At 50.4% G+C, this 20,996-nt stretch overlaps 1 protein-coding gene across 2 annotated transcripts in view; it reads left to right on the top strand.

Moving 5' to 3' along the window:
* The first annotated feature begins 6,120 nt into the window (after window positions 1-6,120).
* HUNK (hormonally up-regulated Neu-associated kinase) overlaps window positions 6,121-20,996 on the top strand; it is a 38,985-nt gene continuing 24,109 nt past the window's right edge. Inside the window, exons 1-2 of one of the 2 annotated variants that reach the window (XM_030951529.1) lie at window positions 6,121-6,668; window positions 19,635-19,927. In XM_030951529.1, the coding sequence (XP_030807389.1) occupies window positions 6,432-6,668; window positions 19,635-19,927 (530 nt within the window). In that variant the 5' untranslated portion in view covers window positions 6,121-6,431. The remainder of the gene's footprint in view (window positions 6,669-19,634; window positions 19,928-20,996) is intronic. The other variant, XM_030951538.1, reaches the window with a different exon arrangement.

The following is a 20,996-nucleotide window of genomic DNA, read 5'->3' as shown; positions in this document are numbered from 1 at the left end:
GAGGCGCTGCCACGGTGCCTTGCTGGGTTGCTGTGCTGCTTAATTACCCTCCCTGTTAAAAATATGTGTCTTATTTTACAGCCTGAATTTGTCTGGATTCAGCTCCCCAGCCCTGGATCTCATTATGGCCTTGTCTGCGAGCCTGGGCTCCCACTCAGGCACACACACACAGCCCTCCCTTTGCCAGGCTTGAAAGGACCAAGCTCCTCCACTGGAAACTTTATTATTTAAATTGGTTTTTTTTCCTTCTCAGAGCTCTTTCCTGAATTTTCTGCAGTTTACCAACTCCTTGACTTGTGGAGGTGCAGTTTTCCAGCTGGGGTTGCAGGAGACTTGGATCATTTAGCAGATTTTTTTTTCTTCTTTCTATTTTCTTAAGGGAAAACAAGAAGAAAAATCCTTTTTCTGCTTGTTTTGCCTTAGGCCAGGGACTCAGATATTCTTTTTGATAAGCAGGAGGGCCCTCCCAGTGCCTGAGTCACGTTATCTCTTTTGGCCACTTCGGAGCAGACAGGGTCTGAAAGTGCTCTCAAAGCCAGAGCGTTCATGAGTAATTCCTCATCCCTGCCAAATATTTCATGGCACTCAGTGCTCGTGAGCCAGGTGGATCAGTGCTGATTCAAGGGAGAATGTGCTTGCTGCAGAAACAGGTGCAGGAATGAAAATCCCACTGGGTTTTGTAATAATCACCCTGATACTCAAACTCCATTCTGTAACCGTGTAAATATGCAAACCCAGAGCTCTGGTTTTATCTGTGCTGTTTTTTCCTTCTTTTTTCTAGAAAATCTGTCAGTAAAATACTCAAAAATTTTATTTGGAGCATTCTGTGTGGAAAGGGAACCCATCCACAGTGGGATGCAAAGGGGCTGTGTGGGTTTTCTTGGCTTTTACAGACATGGGGGCAACTGAGGGGCATTTTAAAAGATTTTATTCCATGCTCAGCCTCGATGAATGGTGAGACACAAGAGATGTAAAACTCAACGCCGTTCAACACGCCTCATCTCAGGATTTACAAAATCCTATATATTGCCTATAATACAAATATATATGGTGCAGGTGACAGAAAGGATTTCAGTGTAACTAATAAACACATTTCTTTTTTTTTTTTTTTCTTTTTTTTTTCTTTTTTGGGTTCAGCCCAGTCAGTCCTTCTTTTAAGCATGCCAAGGAAAAACCTTGAGCTGAAATACCTGTTGATTGGAATAGATATGGAATAATGCCAAGGGCAGGGACACCTCCCACTGTCCCAGGCTGCTCCAAACCTGTAAAGCTTTATTTAACCCCATTTCTATCTTCACTGAAAAGGCTCTCAGAGGTGAGGAACACCAGGACTGACCCCAGGGGCCACAGCAGGGGCTCTGTCAGCATTCCCAAACCTCAGCCCTTTCCCTGCAGGATGCACCAAACCCAGGGATTCCCCAGGCTCTGGGCTCCCCGTTCTTCACATCTCATCCATCACCGGCGCCTCAAAGCCCTTTGAACAGACAGGGCATTTCCCACACAGCCCTCTGGTGTCCCCTTTCATGTAAATGGAGCTCAAACCAAGGTCCTAAAGTACACCACAGCGTGCCCTGCAAGGAGCCCTTCCCAGAAATTCCACTGAAATTCAGAAATTGAACTTCCCAATTAATGCAATGTGAAAAAGAACAACAGCGCCAGTACAGCAACCCCCTGCCAGCCACTCTGGTATTAAATTCCATGAAATTCCGTGAAATTCCATTTCTTCCTGACACCCCCAGGAGCTCAGTCTGTGTGCTGGCTGTGGGGGACAGAAGCTGCAGAGAGCAAAGTGGGGATTCTTGGGGGAGCACAGGTCTGGCAGAGAGTTTGGAGGGGCAGTGCCACATCACCCCACTGCCAACACATCAAATGCTTCAATGCTCACGCAGGTAAATTTGCATGTTTATATATACATAGATAAAATTTGCATATTTGTATATACATAGATAAAATTTGCATATTTGTATATACACAGCTATATATATAACCAAACTGTGAATATTTTTGAGGATGACATATGTCCAAAGACAAGTTTGAAGCTGACGAATGCTCAGGACCATGGAGGAGTGAAATACATTCATTCTCCATGCTGGGTTTAGGAAGGTCCCCGTCCCTGAGTGGCATCTGCAGGACCCAGGCACAGGAGTCACAAATGTCCTCAGCTCTCCTGGACATCCCTGGAACGTGGAAAAGGTTTTTTCTCCCCTGCTGTCCCTGTTCTTGTGGCAGTGCCAGCAAACACAGGCTCTCCTCTGCCTGAACTCAGGGATTCAATCACCATAAACCCCTCAAAATTTATCTAACAACAAATATATTCTCCCTTCAAAAAAATCTCCTTGAAATTAATTTAAACTCTTTTATATCTGAACCCCAAAAATTACAAAATTAAACAGCTGTCAAAACAAAACCCCTAAAAAATACTCAACCCAAACCCTGCAAAAACCCCCAATTATTTTAACACAGGATGAGACACCCAGGAAAGGATGAGCAATAACATTGGCTTTCTCTTTTTCAGCCTATCAGCACTAAGTCAGGCTATCTCTGTGACCTGACTGCAGTCAGCAGTTACCCACTGCCTGCTGATGAGGCAGGGAAATGTTGAATTACCACCTTTAAAATTACCAGGACAGATGTACTCGGTGCCCTCCTGCAGCACAATTTCAAATTTGTCAACTCTGCCTATTTGTAGAGCACTGAAAAGCTGTTCTGGCACTGTGGTGGTGTTAGTATTGTTAGACACATGGAAAAATATGTGATTTTCTTTGTAAGAACATCATAACTCCAAGGACTGGAATTCAAGCTGTTCAAACAACACAAAATTCTGAAAGTAAGTTGATCAATGGAGTATTATACCCAATGTCAATATCCTCATTATGTTATCATGCAGCACTAACTCAAATTAATTGTGATTTATCAGAAAAAAACACATATATCCAACTCCTATATCAGACTTTGGGAAGCTTGGTTTTTGTGTATAACCATAGGGGACGATTTCAGAACTCGTATTCTAAGAGTTTCTACATCAGCAAGTGCAGTCAGTAGAAAAGAAGAGCTCAAAAAGAGCACAAACATAAAAAAAAAATAATTTCCCAGTGTCACTATGCCAGCAGTAGCCAGACACCTTCCATATGAAAGGAACAGCTGAAACAGATGCTGGCTTTCCATCTGTCTTTTCACAATTTAAACATAAGATCTTCACTTCAAGGAAGCTTTTGTTAGGGACTTTTTTTTTTTTTAATTTAGTTAATTTATTTGGTGTAGAAAGGGGGGGAAATTCCCTGAACTGTTCAGGTTGAAGTGAGTGACAGTGCTAGCATAGCAAGGCCTCACGGAAGGTTTTGTGCCTGCTCTGAAAACAGACAGAGTTCCCAGTGAGGATCCAGCCCAGGCAGACCCTGGGGATGGGGCCCAGGGGCTTCACCCTCCCCTGTGGCTGTAAAACTCCCCATAATCCACTTTCCTGCGGTGCTTTAAAAGGCTGGAGATGGCAAAGGACAATGCTCTCAGGGTAACTCTGGATTTCTCTGCTCTTGTGGGTATAAATCAAGCTCTGCATTATTTTTAGCAGCTTGTTATTACAGCTTTTGCAACCCGAGGACAGACTGCTGCCTTTAATTCATTAGCAATTTCAACAGTTAATCAGAAAATGTCATTACCTAGAAAGTCTGCAGCTCAAAATAAAGCACGCTGGAGTTAAATTTAAATTAGAGCACGGACAGCAATGAATGCAGCCTTTGATCCCCTTTTCATGCAGACTGCACCCTGATGGGCACAGCTGGACAGGATGGGAATGGTGAGAAGGCCTGGTAAAAGGATACTGGCAACTCATTAACTCCTGGAGCTGAGGCAATTAAAAAAAAAATATTCACTGGCTTCTTTCAGAGCTCTCCTCCTGTTCCCTGCAATGGACATCTCTCCCCAGTTTTATTTTTGAAAAAGGGGCTGATTTTCAGGTGTTTGGCTGCAAAACACACCATGAACATCTGTTTAATCCTCCAAGTGGCCAAACCGCGTTTCTGTTAGCCCAAACAAAGGCACCCGGCTCTGCCTGCCTTCCTCTGAAGGGATATTCCTCTAGGCAGGGAAAGAGTCTGGCTCCAGACCCGCTTAGCTCAGCCATATGTTTAAATAAGACAGCATGCAGGCTCTTCCCAAGCTGTACTTTTCACTCTCCCAGTGTAACTGTCTGCAGCACAGCTTTTTTCCTCCTTTTTTCCCTTTATTCCCACAGAGGAATGTTGTTAAAGCCCTCACATTTGTCATGCTGACCAGAGGAGCTGCGACACAGAGCCAGCCTGGCCACAGGACCACCCTGCCTTGCCACTGTCCCCACCTGTGGGAGCACTTGCTCACCTTCCCTGCAAACACAGGGACAATTCTGGTGCCTTCCCACTCCAGATTTTAGGGAGGAAACATCAGTGAAGCTCTCTCCTGGATGTGTCCTGCCAAAGTTCAGCCCAGCTGCCAGCAGCTCAGTGAAGTGTCCCTTCAAATATATTCTCCACCTCCCCACCAGGCACCAAACCACTCCTGGGATAGGTCAGAGCACATCCAGACTCCTGGTTTTGGTGGCCACGTGCTGTAATGCTTGTAAATGTACCCAGAACATGCAATGAGAGGAGATTTTCAATCCAAATTATTATTTATGGGCTCTGAAGCTTTCCCTTCTCCAGTTTCTGCCTACTGGGACAGTGCTGGGTTTCTGCTTTTATTTGAAATTTCATCTGAAGACATGTATTTCAGGGGAGCAGGGTGGTGTGGAGCCAGCTCCAGGATTTCCAGCCCTGAGAATGTATTTAGCCACTGGGAATGCATCTTGGAGAGGTCAGTGGGAGATTCAGATGGAATGTGGTCAGTGGAGACAAAAATCCACGTTAAATGGACAGCAGTGAGATGCAAAATCAGATTTACCTTTTTAAAGAGTCAATGAAGGGGTTAAAAAGCAGGGAGAGGTTTGTTCACTGGTGGGAGCAGGAGCTGGGATGGGATGGGATGGGATGGGAGGGGTGGGACGGGACAGGACGGGACGGGACGGGATGGGATGGGATGGGATGGGATGGGATGGGATGGGATGGGATGGGATGGGATGGGATGGGATGGGATGGGATGGGATGGGATGGGATGGGATGGGATGGGATGGGATGGGGGAGCCCTAGGTTGGCTGCTGCCAGGTACAGCTGCCCCTCAGCAGGAGGTTTTGCTGGCACAGCTCACATCTGTTGGGGTGTGCGTGGTTCCTTTCACGTTTCCAAGTATTCCCTAACACAAGCACATAAGCAAACCTTAAAAATGTGGATTATGCTAAATAGGGGCTCCTCACGATTTTCTGACTAACACAACTAAAGATGGGCCGGAGGTTAAAACCCCCATGAGGCATTTCAATGAATTAACTGCTCCATCAGCCCTCCCTCAGCACGAGTGGCCAGCTGAGACACAAAGCGGAGGGCAGAGCATCGCCGACCATCAGAAACCGGGAGCGGGGCGGCTCTGCGGGCTCTGTCCCCTATCGCTGTCCCCAGCTGGGTGGGAAGGGGCTGCACGGTGACAATGGCAGTGTCCCTCTCCATCCCCGCGAGGTGGGGCAGCCCGGGGGCTGGGGGAGCTCCGAGCTCCGGGAGGGATGAGATGGGGAGGCGGCGGTGAAGGAAGGAAGCGGGGAGGGAGCGGCCGTGGCCATCGCGCCTTTCCCGCACGGCGGAGAGAAGGACTCGGACGCGCTGGCCGATAAAAGGGGAAAAGCAACACAAAAGCTGCTCCGGGGCAGCAGCGAGGCAGAGCCACACGCAGAGCGAGCCCGGTGGGGCTGTCCGGTTCATTCCCGGCACAGGGATGCTCTGTGATGCCGGCGGAACGGGGCTGTGCAAACCTGTCCGGTTCATTCCCGGCACAGGGAAGCGCTGTGATGCTGAGGAGCGGGGCTGTGCAAACCTGTCCGGTTCATTCCCGGCACAGGGAAGCGCTGGGATGCCGGGGGAACAGGGCTGTGCAATCCCCGGTTCATTCCCGGCACAGGGAAGCGCTGGGATGCCGGGGGAACAGGGCTGTGCAATCCCCGGTTCATTCCCGGCACAGGGAAGCGCTGTGATGCTGAGGAGCGGGGCTGTGCAAACCTGTCCGGTTCATTCCCGGCACAGGGATGCGCTGTGATGCTGAGGAGCGGGGCTGTGCAAACCCCGGCTCTACATCGCGGCCGCTCCCGCCGCCGGCGAGCGGATTGAATTACGGCAAATTCGAACTGAGCTGGCCCTGCCTCCCTCCCTCCCTGCCTCCCTCCCTCCCTCCGTCCCTCCGCCCCCTGGCCGCTGCCGGAGCGGGGAGGAGGCTCGGGAGGGGCGGCAGCCCGGCCACCCTCGGCTCGCCCCGCCGCAGGAACTTCGCGGAGCGCCCCGGGGACGCCGAGCGGAGCCGAGCCGGGCAGGGCAGGGCCGGGCATGCCGGCGGCGGCGGGCGATGGGCTCCTGGGCGAGGCGGCGGGCGCGGAGGCGCGGCGGGCGGCGGCGGACGGCGGCTCCTTGCTGGCAGCCTGGCTCGGAGCCGCCGCGCCCCGGGAGCGCCTCCGGGACTTCCAGCACACCAAGAGGGTCGGCAGCTACCTGATCGGCAGGAAGCTGGGAGAGGGATCCTTCGCCAAGGTCCGCGAGGGGCTGCATGTGGTCACCGGAGAGAAGGTACCGCCGGCTCCGGGGGTAAAACGGGGCAAATCGGGGGGAGAACGGGGCTGGCTGGGGGAGCGGGCTGTGCTCGGTCCCTGCCGGCCGGGAGGGTGAGACCGCGGCAGGATGGAAGAGTTCCCTCTGAGATGGAGGAGCCCCCGGGAGGATCGTGGAGCTCCTCCGGCAGGATGGAGGAGCCCCCCGGCAGGATGGAAGAGTTCCCTCTGAGATGGAGGGGCTCCCTGGCAGGATGGAAGAGTTCCCTCTGAGATGGAGGGGCTCCCTGGCAGGATGGAAGAGCTCCTCCGGCAGGATGGAGGAGCCCCTCGGAGGATGGAAGAGTTCCCTCTGAGATGGATGGGCTCCCTGGCAGGATGGAGGAGCCCCCCGGGAAGATGGAGGAGCCCCCGGGAGGACAGAGTAGCCACCGGGGAGGACGGAGTAGCCCCTGGAGAATGGAGTAACCCCCGGGGAGGATCGTGGAGCTCCTCCGGCAGGATGGAGGAGCTCCCCGGCACGATGGAAGAGTTCCTCGGGGAGCATGGAGGAGCCCCCCGAGAAGATAGAGTAGCCGCCCGGAGGATGGAAGAGTTCCTCGGGGCGGATGGAGGAGCCCCGGAGGCCGGAGGATCCCCTCGGCTCCCCGCGTCCCGCCCCGATCCAGAGCGGCCCCTGCCGTGCGCGCCTGGCCGCGGCCCCGCCGGCTCCCCCCGCGCAGCTCCCGCGGGGCACTCCGCCTTCCTCCCGCGCTGCTTCGGCTGCCTGACCTCTCTTTGGTTTTTTGTTCTTCCTTTAATATTAAATTTTCATCTCCCCCCCGGTTTGTTTGCTCACTTTTCCCGGCGAGAAAAGCGGGGTTTTTGGTGGGACTTGTGCCGCTGGGGAGCCGCCGCTGTCGCGACATGTGACATGCGGGTACGCACAGGTGCTTGTCGCGCACCTGGCCCTGGGAGATGCTGCGGGAGGGGGCACAATCTCGAGTTGTTGGCTCTTGTTTAGCCACACAACTTCTGAGTGCTGTTAGAGAGGCTGAGGGAGCTGGGAAGGGGCTCAGCTGGAGAAAAGGGGGCTCAGGAGGGACCTTGTGGCTCTGCACAGCTCCTGACAGGAGGGGACAGCCGGGGGGGAACAGGGACAGGAGGAGAGGGAACGGCCTCAGGCTGGGCCAGGTCATCAGGAGGAGTTTCCTCATGGAAAAGGGTTTTAAACATTGTCAGGGGCTGCCCAGGGAGGTTTGGAGTGCCCATCCCTGGAGGTGCCCGAGGAAGGAGTGGAGGCGACATTCAGCACTCTGGGCTGGGGACAAGGAATGGGAATGGGGCACAGCTTGGACTCGGTGTCTTTTCCAGCCTCAGTGACTGCGGGATTCTGTGAGCTCTGGGATTCTGCCTCTCATGTATCCCTCACAGACGGTTCCCTGCCGGAGCAGGGTGCTGGGTGGCTGCTGGGGCTGTGTTGGTGTCGTTCCCTCCTGTTGGTGTCGTTCCCTCCTGTTGGTGTCGTTCCCTCCTGCTCCATCAGCCCCGGGAACGTGCTGCTGTGGGTGATGGCATTCCTGCACTCCCGGGCAGTGATTTCCTCATTCCGGTTAATTTGTCACGGACAGAAATTTAATACGGGGCTCTGAGAGTCTCATCGTGTGAAAAATGATAAGGTTTGTGAACATTATCCTGTAGGAATGCATGAAAAAAATAAAATAAATAAATGTTGCTCTGCTCTGTTACCAAGCGTGCGCTTCTCCTTGGTAACAGAAACATCCAATGATCCTGCGGTTGATAAAAGGCACATGCACACACACGTCCTCCCCACCTCCACGTTTTGGGGTTGCTACATTTATCTCAGTCTGTTAAGAGAGGAAAAAAATAAAAAAGAGCCACCACCCCCCTCTGTCTCAGCTCCCAGGTCTGCTGCTTGATTCGGGTGGTTTTTTTCTCCCTCGGAGGTGTTTCGAATAACACACGCTGTGACAAAGTGCCGAGCAGAACCTCGGCGAGTCACCCTTCCTTCCTTCCTTCCTTCCTTCCTTCCTTCCTTCCTTCCTTCCTTCCTTCCTTCCTTCCTTCCTTCCTTCCTTCCTTCCTTCCTTCCTTCCTTCCTTCCTTCCTTCCTTCCTTCCTTCCTTCCTTCCTTCCTTCCTTCCTTCCTTCCTTCCTTCCTTCCTTCCTTCCTTCTTTAAAGTGGCTGTAAAGCCACTGTTGAGCTGAGGGCATTGCCTAAATCCAATAGGGCTGCCCTAAAACAAGTGTAAAGCAGAGCCTCGCTCGTGCTGAGCCTGAATTCAGGAGGATTGCCCTGAAGCAGAGCCTCGCTCGTGCTGAGAAGAGGGTAATGCTTCCATTCAGGAGGATTTCCCTGAAGCAGAGCCTTGCCCCTGCTGTCCGGAGCTGTTCTGGCAGAGCCCAGGCCCTGTGGGTCACTGAAATGTCACACTTCAGTCAGGGGGGCCCCAACAGGTTTGGATTTGCAGCAGACTTTAGCAACTCTGGAGGAGTTAATGTCTCAGAAAACGGAGTGTTTGGGGACGAAATCCCTGGATTAATGACCCCCAGGCAGGCTGGGACCCGTGGCCCTGACTGAAGGCATTGTGCAGGCTCGAGGCAGTGCCAGCAATCTGCCATTACCTCAGCCTGGCAATTCTGGGAGCTGGCAAGGTGCCCAGGAGGGTGGGATGGCCCATTCCAGGGGCCAGGCTCCTTCAGCAGGGCAGCTGGAGGTGCTGCCCTGGCGCTGACCTGTGTGGGACGGGGCTCAGCAGCTCCTGCCAGCTGGGCAGGGTGAGCTGAGGTGAGCCTTTAAACCTTCCCTTGCCACGTTTTTATCTTGCTGGGCTCCAACCCACACCTCTCACGGTGCTGCCACAGTGTTCTTTTTATTTTATTTTATTTTATTTTATTTTATTTTATTTTATTTTATTTTATTTTATTTTATTTTATTTTATTTTATTTTATTTTATTTTATTTTATTTTATTTTATTTTCTGCACGTTGTTGTTTTCTGGGCTTGGAAAAGCCCTTGGTGCAGTTAGGAGCAGGAGGATGTCGGGCAGATTGTCCTTTGGGATGAAACATCGCAGCTGTAACCTGACATTTTGGGGTAAAGGGCTGGCTTGTCAGCTCAGCTCAGGCAGTCTGTAGTGCTAACCCTGAGCAAACACAGCTCCTCTGTGAACAGCAAGCCACTTTGGCTTTCAGTGGTGACTGAGCTGTGTCTGGGTGACTTTGGGAGCCTGTGCACAGCACACCCTTGCGTGGTTCCAAGTCATTCTCTGGGTGATGGGGATCAGCCAAAGGAGATCTCTCTCCTTGATAAAGTCAGATATTTTTATAATATATTTTTATATATTTATTACTATTTATATTTATATATTTTGTATTTTATATATATATATATATATAAAAATGTTTATATATTTATAAAACCTCATCCTCATGGGAAGGAGCCACCACGTTCCCACAGGGAAACCACCACCTGGGAAAAATGAACAAAAAAGAAGTGTGTTTTATAAAAATGCACTTATTTTTTGCATTCTTAGGGAGCTGCTAGTGCGTTGCCATCACTGTGCTGGGGTGATGTGAGGCTCTGTTATCACACTCTGTTATCTGGCCTGTTATCAGCTGCAGACCCCAGTAACTCTACAGTGGAGTGACAGCATGCTCAATCCATTGAGCCAAAGCTCCTGTAAACAAACCTGATCCAACATTATATTTTATATTTAACCGCTTTTCAGTGTAATCCTTGGCACTACAAAAAAAAAAAAAAAGTCACAGAGGCAAATTGACTCATTTGCTTTCTCATCCAGGGAAAACTTTGTTTGTAATTTCCCTCAGTGCTATTGTTGAGCTGGAACAAGGTACGTTTTTAGTTACACTTAGTCAAGAGCCTTTCAGCAACAGTGGGAAGCAGTGGCTAAAAATACAATTTACCAGTTTTGCTGTGGAGGCAAAGCAATTAATATCAAAAGTGGCCTTTTCACAGAAGAGTTCACGCTCAGAATGCATTTCTTTATTAAAAAAGCAGATTAAAAAAACATGAAGAAAAGGCACGTTTGAGCCTCCCCACCATGGGATGCAGGGGTGGGTGGGCAGAGCAGCCTCCCTGCAGAGACCTGGAAATGCCTCTTTGTGCCATAGAGTTAATTTTGACAGGAGCAAATTCTCCCTTTCCCTGCCTGTCCCACCACAGGTTGCAGGGAATGGAGACTTGGTGGCTTTTGAGCACATCCCCATGCTCAGTTCTGGGATTTTTAACCCGGGTCAGCAGGTTGCCTCCTCACTGCAGACAAAAGTTCATTTTCTGGGCTGTTTGCAGGTCTCTCAGTCCAACCTTTTCCTTGTTCCTCCTTCCCAGGCATTGTGAGGCTGCAGGTAAAGCTGTGAGACCTTCACTGCTGTCAGGGCATCAGAGGGTAAAGCTGCAGGACTGTGGTTTGAAATTTGATCTGCTATTTTCTGTTTTCTTCTTCCTCCAGTAATACTTGCATATCAGTTTCCTGGATGGGTTTGTTCTCTCACTCACATTTAGTCATTTTATCTTTACCTGCTCCTCAACATATTTTCAGATTTTATCCCCATCCAAATTTTTTTTTTTTAAAAAAAAAGCTGATTTTGAAAAGCCCTGACTGTGAATCTTTTTCCAGGATCTGCTCCCCTTTTTAACCAGCTGCCAACTGTTGCACCTGGCTGGATGTGCCACTCTTAATCACATGCACCGAGGAAACAAAACCAGGCTGTTTCTGCAGCCTGCATTTTTGACATTTTCTTCCTTCTAGGTGTTTGCTTTCACAGCTTTTCTTTGGTTTTTTTTTTTTTGTGTCACAATTTGTGCTGAAGCTGCTCCATGCTCACTTCTGTTAGCCTGCAGCCCTCCAGGAAACGTTTTGCAGAGCAGAGTTTTGGTGTGTGTCACTGTGGTGCTCCCTCCAAGGTTTTGTGGAGCTTGCAGGAGCTGGAGCAGAAGGCGAAAAGAACCAGGTGAAAATTGGGTATAAAGCCCTGCTCCTCCCTCTGTCGCTGTTCTGTGTGAGCAGGAATGAGCTGGGTTCATTTCTGCAGAGTCTCACTTGCAGAAAGATTCACTTCATGCTTCCCATTAAGCAGCTTGTTTCCTGCAGCATGGATGCACATGTGGCAGTTCCTTATCCTCTTGGGATAATCTGCTCTCAGGCTTGCATTCAGCACTTTGGAGGATGCCTCCTGTCAGCAATGTGCTGCTTTTTTTTTTGTTACCCTGGCAGGATGGGGTGGTTTGGCTTGAGCTGACCCCAGGTGATGCTCACATCTGGATCCCCCTGTTTGTCCCTGCAAGTTTTGTGGTTTTCTCCTCTGACCTGCTGCAGCTCCTTGCATTGCAGCAGATCTGCCCCTGTGCCCTCAGGAGCTGGGAAAGGGGAGGTTATGGATGAGCAGCACAAGGGTGTAACCCTTGTTTCTGGATATTTCAAATGCCAGGAGGATCTGCAGGACCTTCTTAACACAGTATGAAAAGAGTGAGCAGTAGAAGAAGTCATAAATGAGCTTGCATTCCTGTCAGTAATGAATTGAAAAGGCAAACTGAGACCTGGAAAAGGTTTCAGGTGAATTGGGGCATGGCAGAGCTGCTGCTCACCTGGCACTGTGGGGTACAGGTGCTGCTGCTTTGGACATGTAGAACCAAGGAGAAATGTGCTTTGGACATGCAGAGCCAAGGAGAAATGTGCTTTGGACATGCAGAACCAAGGAGAAATGTGCTTTGGACATGCAGAGCCAAGGAGAAATGTGCTTTGGACAAGTAGAACCTGGGAGAAATGGGCTTTGGACAAGCAGAACCAAGGAGAAATGGGCTTTGGACATGCAGAGCCAAGGAGAAATGTGCTTTGGACAAGTGGAACCAAAGAGAAATGTGTTTTATGGAGGTTTCTTTTCGGAGTGGCTGGACAGGGTCACTGTCTCAGCCCAATTGCCCCCAAACCAGCTCCTGCTGGTCCCTGAGCTGTGATCTGGGCTGTGGCAGAGAGCAAGATCAAACCTCACCCTCATGGGAAGGAGCCACCACGTTCCAGGGAAACCACCTGGGAAAAATGAACAAAATCTGCCCAAAATCTCCTTTTCTGTCAGTGTTTGCACCTTTGGTGCTACCCCGTGCTGCTTCTCGTTTGCCATGTGAGATCAGAGGCACACTGAGGAAAACCACTGCAACAAAGAGAACTAAAAAAAGCCAAGTTATATAAAATAAAGTTCCTTTGCTCTCTGTCTGTTGTGGAAGATTGTCATGGAAACATTTTTTTTTTTGAGAATAAATTCATTTTCTGTGAATAATGTCCACAGAGCTAAGGGAGAGAGCGTATTATTTATCTAGAAAATCTTTACTGGAAACACCTTTTTTCCTGGCTCCTGACAGTTGTAAATGCTTTATCTGCTGTGTTTTAAATCACTACAAAGGAGGGTTTTACCTGGGCCTCAAGAGCAGCGGGATGGGCTGCTTGGCTTTTTCTCTTCCCTAAAGCTGAATTGGCATTAAATCAGGGCCTTCCTTAACTCCAGTTCTAAAATGTGAAGCAGGGGCTGTTTAATGGGAAACATATCCCACAAGAAGATGGGAGATGGGGAGATGTTGGCTGCTGGAGTTAGGAGGGCGAGTTATGGCTGATTTTCCCTGAGGAAAGTTTTCCCTGATGGCTGCTCCCACCCTGAGTTTAGAGCTCCCCTCCAGGGTTCTGCCATGTCAGGAGTGGGGCTCAAAAAGCCCTTTTGTGAGAAACCAGGGAGATTTTGGACAGCAGTGCTCAGTTTTAGCAAGGCAAAGCCATCTGTGGCAGGCACTCAGAGACAGGGCTGCTCCTTGCAGGAAAAGTCCCGGCCTGGGGGCTGGCTTTGCCAGGGATCTGCAAGGATTTCTCTGGGAACCTCTGCGTGCACCCTCGGGGCTGTCTGTGCCTGGCTTCCTGCCACCACCGCTTCCATCAGCCTCTGCACAATCTCTCCTGGCTTGTGCAGATATCCCCAGGGGCCAGGGAGGTGAAATTGTGCAGCTCTCCCTCCCATTAACTGCCTGCCCCGTTAATGAGCTGACCCAGGGGGCACTGAGAGGTCGCTGGGAGTGATTTCTTTCTGCCAAAGGCCAGACAGATCCCCTCTGTGACCCCCTCAAGATAAGCCATGAATCAGGTTCCTTCCCATGGATGGGGCTGTGCTGTGCTCCTGCTCCCCGGGCGGTGTCTGGCATCTGGGCCTGCTGCAAATGCTGCTGCTTTGGGCATGTAGAACCAGGGAGAAATGTGCTTTGGGCATGCAGAACCAGGGAGAAATGTGCTTTGGATATGTAGAACCAAGGAGAAATGTGTTTTGGGCATGTAGAACCAGGGAGAAATGTGCTTTGGATATGTAGAACCAGGGAAAAATGTGCTTTGGGCATGTAGAACCAAGGAGAAATGTGTTTTGGATATGTAGAACCAAGGAGAAATGTGCTTTGGATATGTAGAACCAAGGAGAAATGTGTTTTGGATACGTAGAACCAGGGAGAAATGTGCTTTGGGCATGTAGAACAAGGGAGAAATGTGCTTTGGGCATGCAGAACCAGGGAGAAATGTGCTTTGGGCATGCAGAACCAAGGAGAAATGTTCTTTGGGCATGTAGAACCAAGGAGAAATGTGCTTTGGGCATGTAGAACCAGGGAAAAATGTGCTTTGGACATGTAGAACCAGGGAAAAATGTGCTTTGGATATGTAGAACCAGGGAGAAATGTGCTTTGGATATGTAGAACCAAGGAGAAATGTGCTTTGGACATGCAGAACCAAGGAGAAATGTGCTTTGGACATGCAGAACCAGGGAGAAATGTGCTTTGGACATGCAGAACCAAGGAGAAATGTGTTTTATGGAGGTTTCTTTTCAGAGTGGCTGGGTAGGGGCACTGTGTGAGCCCACTTGGCTCCAAAGCATCTCCTGCTGGTCCCTGAGCTGTGAAAGCCTGGCTGTTCCAGGTGCCAGGGATGCTGAGAGGTCAGGATGTGTCTGTCTGTCCCTGTTTGAAGAAGAGGATGAGAGGGAAAGGGCAGCTGGATCTGTGGAAACAGCAGAGCAGAGGTGCAGGGAAGGATAATCACAGTTGCCTCTGGAACATGGCACAAAACTCCCCATAAATATGATGTAACAGACATGCTGAAGAGAAATAGCCTGAGTTTGCCCAATTTACCTCTTGGGATGTTCATTTTAATTTTATTCAAGAGCTTTCTCTTATCCGAAGTCTTTCCCCCAAAATCAGAAATTTTTCTGATCAGAAAAATTTCCTTATCAGATTTCTCTTATCAGAAATCTTTCCCCCATGCAGGTGCTTGCAGGAAACCACGGAGTCAGTGCTTAGCATTCTCTTAATTAAATGTTTTATAATGTCAGCTAATACAACAAACAGTTCTTGGACCTCAGACTGCTCTGAAGCTCTTCTCAGAACTCTTTCCAAAACTTCAGCATAATTTTTTAATTACTGGATAGAGCAATCTAAGAATAGTCCCCAGTGCCTTGGACAGGTGTAATTAACACCTTTTCTTACTCACCAGATACATCCTGCTTATGCTTTTGGGGATTATGTTTAAGTTGGCTGTGCCACCAAGAGGCTTTAGGTTCATTTGCTTATCCAAAGTCCTCCTGAGTCCCTTGCTACCCCTTTCTGTGTGTCTGGGCTGTAGGGAATTGGTGGGATGCTCTTTTTACCTGCTGGCAATCAGATTCTGTCCCTCCAGGCTAGCAGGAACCCCAAGCACAGGAGTGAATGTACTCAAAGTACTCGAGTGAATGTACTCAGAGCTAGTCTCTTGTCTGGAGGAGTTTCTGTGTCCTCAGGGGCTGATTTCCAGCTTTCCTGGCGGGCTCTGGCCTGAGGCAGAGCCAGTGGCCTCCTGCCTGCTCAGACATTTATCCTGGGGTCGTGCATGGCTACACCCCAATCTCTTGGCTTTGTGAGAAAAGAAAACATCTCAGTGACTCCTCCCCACCTTTTCTCATTGCTGATTTTACTATAATTACACCAAATGCTGGAACACCCTTCTCTGCAGTGCTTTATTTCCTAAGATGCTGAAACTTGCTGTATAGAAACCCACATTCCTTTACTGAGCTGTGAAATTTGCCAAGCTGTAACAGTTTAGAGAGAAGAATAAGCTCTACCCAGAGAATGAAATTGGCGTTTTCTAGTCCTTGGAGTTGGTTGTGATGAACAACTTGTTCTGTGCCTGGCTGGGTGATTGCCCAAAGCGAGATGTCCTTGAAGGGGCTGGTTTTGGGAATTGTGCTGACAATTGTGCAGGCTTCAGAGTTAGGGCTGTTTAATGTGATTTGAATTGGCCACCCAAAACCACCAGCTGCTTTTGAAAAGGGAGCTCAGATTTTTGTGGTGAGAACAGTGGTAAATACAAAGCAAGCTGCAAGTGAAGCCAGACAGCTATGGCTGGAAACAAGAGAGGAAAGAAACTCAATTTATTGCTGCCTTGGGCACAGCAAAAAGGAGAAAAAGCTGGAGATGGACTTGCAGTACTGATGGCTGCAAAATATCTCCGTGGTCTGGCTCTTTGTCTCATTCTCCTGGCTGAGGTCAAAGTGGACAGTAAAGGTTTGGGATTTGGGTGCAGAAGTCCATGTTCTCAAAAAAAAAAAAAAGGGGAAAAAAAAGAGGAAAAAGGCAGAGATTGTCCCTCCAACAGTGAAACAGTCCCTCTGATAGTTGAAGTTGCTTCTCCTGTGCTCTGCTGGTCTCCTGGCCAAATCCCACAGTTCTGGCTGGATTCTTTTCCCTCTCAATTCAGCTGAGCTCCCTTTGGCAGCAGCCAGCAGGAGCTGCCTCCCTCCCTCTTGGGCTGAGAACTCGCAGGAGGAAACAATCCAAGAGGCTGGGGAAGTGGGGAAAGCTCTTCAGGAGCCCTCAAAATGTCACGCCCTGATTCTGCAAGGCCCTCTGCAGGGTTACACACGCCAGAACATTATTTGCCAATAATGGTCACTGCGATGGAGATGCTGCAGTTGTTCTTGCAGGCATCTGAGCTGGGCACTGCTCAGGAGCTCATGGCTTTGGCTCCTTGAGGACTGAGGGGAGCAGCTCTGCTGCAGAGCATCCAGGCCATGAGCTGAGCTGGCCCTGGGCAAGCAAATCCCTGCAGGAGCTCAGCTCCCTCAGCTGGGCTTTCCCCAGTGTCGCTGGCAGGGGGATGAGGATGGCTTGGGCTTCTGCCCCTGGAGGTTCCTCCAGCCCCAGCAGCAGGTCTGGGAAAGTTCCCAACAGGAGCTGGATGGCCACAGGGATGGGGGGAAGCCCAGGATGAGTGTGACCCCTTCCTGCCCCGTGATAATCCCATAACTGCTGACACAGGGCGTGCCAAAAGTGTCACCTCTGGTGGCAGCAGCAGAGATTCCTCCAGGCCGCGTTTGGTCCCTGGAGCTGCTTTTTCTCAGGTTTATTTTTGCCCCGGGGCCTTGCTGTGAGTGTTCCTGTGCGGTTTGGTGGCAGCCAGCCCCAGCCTCCCCCGGCTGTCTTGGAGGCTGCGGAGCCCTCCCCGAGCCGGAGCTGGCAGTGTCCCCATCGCTGTCCCCGTGGGTGGCTGGGGGACACGTGCTGCTCTCTGCCTGGGGACACGTGCCCCCCTCCAGCCCTGAGCCCTGCAGCCTCTCCTCCTGGCCCACCCTTCACCTGCTCTCCCGTGTGCTGCAGCCCATCCTGGAGCGACTTTGGAGAGCAGCAGCAGCAGTTGCTCATAGGATGTGTCACAGCAGAACCTTCAGGAAAAGTAATTCATTCCAACAGTGTGATTCTAGGACTCAGGAACCAAAAATATGGGCTATTACTCATCTTTGTATCTCATAACACAGAATAACCTAAAGCATTTATCTATTTACACAGCGCAGCTTTAGCCAAAAAGCAGAATGTCAAGAGCCACTGTTGCTACATATTGAGAGTAATTACTTGCTTTATCATTTATTTTTTTATTTCTGTGCCAGTGTTGGCCAGGAACTCGAGTCAGGAGACTTGAGTTGGGCATGATGCAGGGACCAAGAGCCCCTCCTTGAAGCCTGGGAGAGCAGAGCTGAGTAACTGGCATGTCTTGAGTGGGCTGTGAAAGCTCCAGTGTGTTTGTTTGATGATTACCCAACATCCACAGTATTTTCTCCACCAAATGCTTTCCCCCTTCTGCATGAATGAAATTTCCAGGTGCAAGCACACACATCCACCCTGCGCAGGAGGCTCTGTGTGTTAGGTGTGGTGGGCACATTTGGTCCTTGCTCTACCTCTGGATGAACCCAGAATCAGGGACATTTAGCTCAGTCAGCCCTGGGGTAGCTCTGTGCAGAGTTTGATCCCTAGAACTGGGTATTTCTGGAATGAATCTGCTGTTCCCACCTTGGTCAGCTCTGCAGGGGGATCTCTTGGACCTGAGGGAAGGGGGAAAGGTGGCTCAGAGCTGGGGTGAATCCCAACCCTGCCTTGCTCGTGTGCTGGCGTTGGTGGGGTGCCTGCCAAGGTACCTGTCAAAATTAGGGGAAAAGTTTGTCCTTAAGGCACAGAAACTCACTCTTGGTGCTGGTGGAGGAGTCCTCCAGTAGTGCCATGGCTGGATCTGTGTTCTGTGTTCAGGTGGGCTGCAAATGTGGACATGTATAATGTGCTTTTTGTATAATGTGCTTTTTGTACAACGTGCTTTTTGTATAATGTGCTTTTTGTACAACGTGCTTTTCCCTCTCAGTGAATTAGGGATGCCCTACCAATATCAATAGATTGCTGCTCCATACTGCTACCACTCCCATGCTTTGTACCTTGCAGCTGTGATAAGTACCAGCTTTTAATTTCTTTTTTATTTAACTTTAGCAGAGGTTGTGTTGTGCTGCCAATGTACAGTGTGGTATCTCCTGTTTGTGTGACCTGTGCGTCTGTTTGTCCTCAGCAGAGTAACTCCTGTGGTTTGGTGTCTAAACACTCCTCTGTGCTCAGCTCCATCTCATCAGCTGAAAGAATGCACTAATTTCAGTCTGTTTCCTTGGTGAATCACCTGGGCCTTTCAGAAGGGTGAAATCCAGCTCTGATTTACCTGTTGTTCTATCTGATGGCTAAATGGTGTCTCTTTAGTGTGAGTAGTCAGGAGTGCCAGGTGTTTGTGGTCCTGGGTTCACCCAGGCAGCTCTGGTGTGTGGTGTTCACCTCACCTCTTTATCAGGATGATTTTTCCATGGCAGGAGCACACTCAGCACTGTTGGCTCCTGGCTCTCAGCACACACTAGGAAACCCAAATTCCTGCAGTTTTGCCCTCCAATTCCAAGGCATCCATGTCACAGGGGAGGCGTGCATGACCCTGAACGTTTCCAGGGATGGAGCAGCCACATCTCTGAGCATCCTGTGCCAGGGCCTCCCCACCCTCACAGCCAGGAATTCCTTCCCAATAGCCCATCTAACCCTTCCCTCTGGCAGTTTGAAGCCATTCCCCTTGCCCTGTTCCCCCAAGCCCCTCTGCAGAGAAAAAGCAGAAAAAAGAAATGTGCCAGGAGAGTGGTACCAAAATGGTTTTGTTTTCCATAGTATGTTTTCATGCAAATCAGGCAAAGCCAACACTTGGCTGTAGTTTAAGGAAATTGTAATGAAAGGATATCATCTCCAGTCGTGTACTGGAAGCCAGGAAAAGCCAAAAAACAGCACTTAAAAGTTGTAAACACCATCCTGGAGGCTTTGTGAGCGAGCAGCTGCGATAAATGCCCAGCCTGAGGCGTGTCAGGTGTTTGTGGGTGCTCAGTGGGATTGTCCCCTCTCCTTTCTCCCTGATTTCCTGGCTGTGATTTTGGAGAGTCATTGTCCAAGGAAATAAAGGGTGGAAGAGCAGCTCTTCTTCCTCTGACCTGCGCAGCTGTGCCTGAGGTGCTGCAGAGCTGGGAGGGGACATCCTTGTGACCTCTGGCTTTTATTTAATGGCTGTTTATACAGCCTTAGAGGAACAAGCCATGGCTGTGGCAGCTAACCAGGCCCTGTCCTGCTCCCCCTTTAGGTGGCAGTGAAGGTGATTGACAAGAAGAGGGCCAAGAAGGACACCTATGTCACCAAGAACCTGCGGCGCGAGGGGCAGATCCAGCAGATGATCCGCCACCCCAACATTGCCCAGCTGCTGGACATCCTGGAGACCGAGAACAGCTACTACCTGGTCATGGAGCTGTGCCCTGGTGGCAACCTCATGCACAAGATCTACGAGAAGAAGAGGCTGGAGGAGCACGAGGCCCGCAAGTACATCCGGCAGCTCATCCTGGCCGTGGAGCACCTGCACCGGGCTGGGGTGGTGCACAGGTGAGCTGGGAGGGCCCCTCAGGCTGGGCTCAGCTCCTCTCAGGGTGTTTGTGTGTGCTGGGGGAGTTCCTTGTGCTCCTGAGAGCTTTGTGGCTGCTGCTGGTGTTTGGCTGCTCTTCCCTTGGGCTGTGCCTGCAGGAAGCAGCAGCAGCTCCACAGCCAGGAGCTGGACTCCATGGATCCCTTCCAAGCCAGGATTGCCACCCTGATTTCTTAAGTTTTTCTAAGCCTTCTGATGTTGACATTCTTGTAAGGAACTTTCTCACACGCTTTCTGTAAGTAACTCATTGTTTTGCATTCTTTTGTGGAGGAGGAGAAATTTGGTGAGCTCTTGGTTTGTCCAGTGTCATTGGAGAGGTGGCACTGTCACCCTCCAATCCACTGCCACTCTTGGAAATCTATAAGTATTAGAGTCAGAAAATAAAAAACCCTTTTTACCTTAGAAAGAACAGCGAGCCCGCATCACGTTGTTTCGTGTCCTTTAGTGACACAAATATCCTACAGGATATCCTGTGGTTCTGTGCCAGTGCAGAGAAGGTACAGTCCAAAAGCAGGGCCCTTTCACTGCCCAAAGCTCTGCCCCAACAGGGGGAAATAATGAATTGTTTCAGTGTTTCTTGGAGAAGGTGGCTGTGCAAGCCCCTTGGAAGCGCAGCAGGGAGGGGGCTGAGCTGGTTTGCCCAAAGCCTGGCAGTGCCAGGGCTGGCACAAATCCCCAGCAGTCCCTGGCTCCTGCTTCCCTGCCCTTTGCACTCCTGCATCACCTCAGCAGGGTGCAGAGAGCCAGGGCACTGTGCAGCATCACCTCCTTTCCTTAGCACCTTCACCCACAGAGTCACAGGACGTGCTGGGTTGGAAGGATCCCCAGGGATCATCCTGGCCCTGCTCAGGACACCCCAAAAATCCCACCCTGTGCCTGGCAGCATTTTCCAATGGTCTGGACAGAGTTAGGTGATGCCACATGATCCAGTTTGCACAGGACTCCTCATTTGGCGCCTGCTGTTTGACAAGTTGGCTTTGATAACTATTAATTGTAAGCATTTTCCAGCCACTCCTTGAGCTCTGCTCA

The sequence above is a fragment of the Camarhynchus parvulus genome, chromosome 1 (genome assembly GCF_901933205.1).
Source record: "Camarhynchus parvulus chromosome 1, STF_HiC, whole genome shotgun sequence".
NCBI classification, from domain to species: Eukaryota; Metazoa; Chordata; class Aves; order Passeriformes; family Thraupidae; genus Camarhynchus; species Camarhynchus parvulus.
The sequence above is the reverse complement of the archived record's forward strand: the minus strand, read 5'-3'. Positions and strand labels throughout refer to the sequence as shown.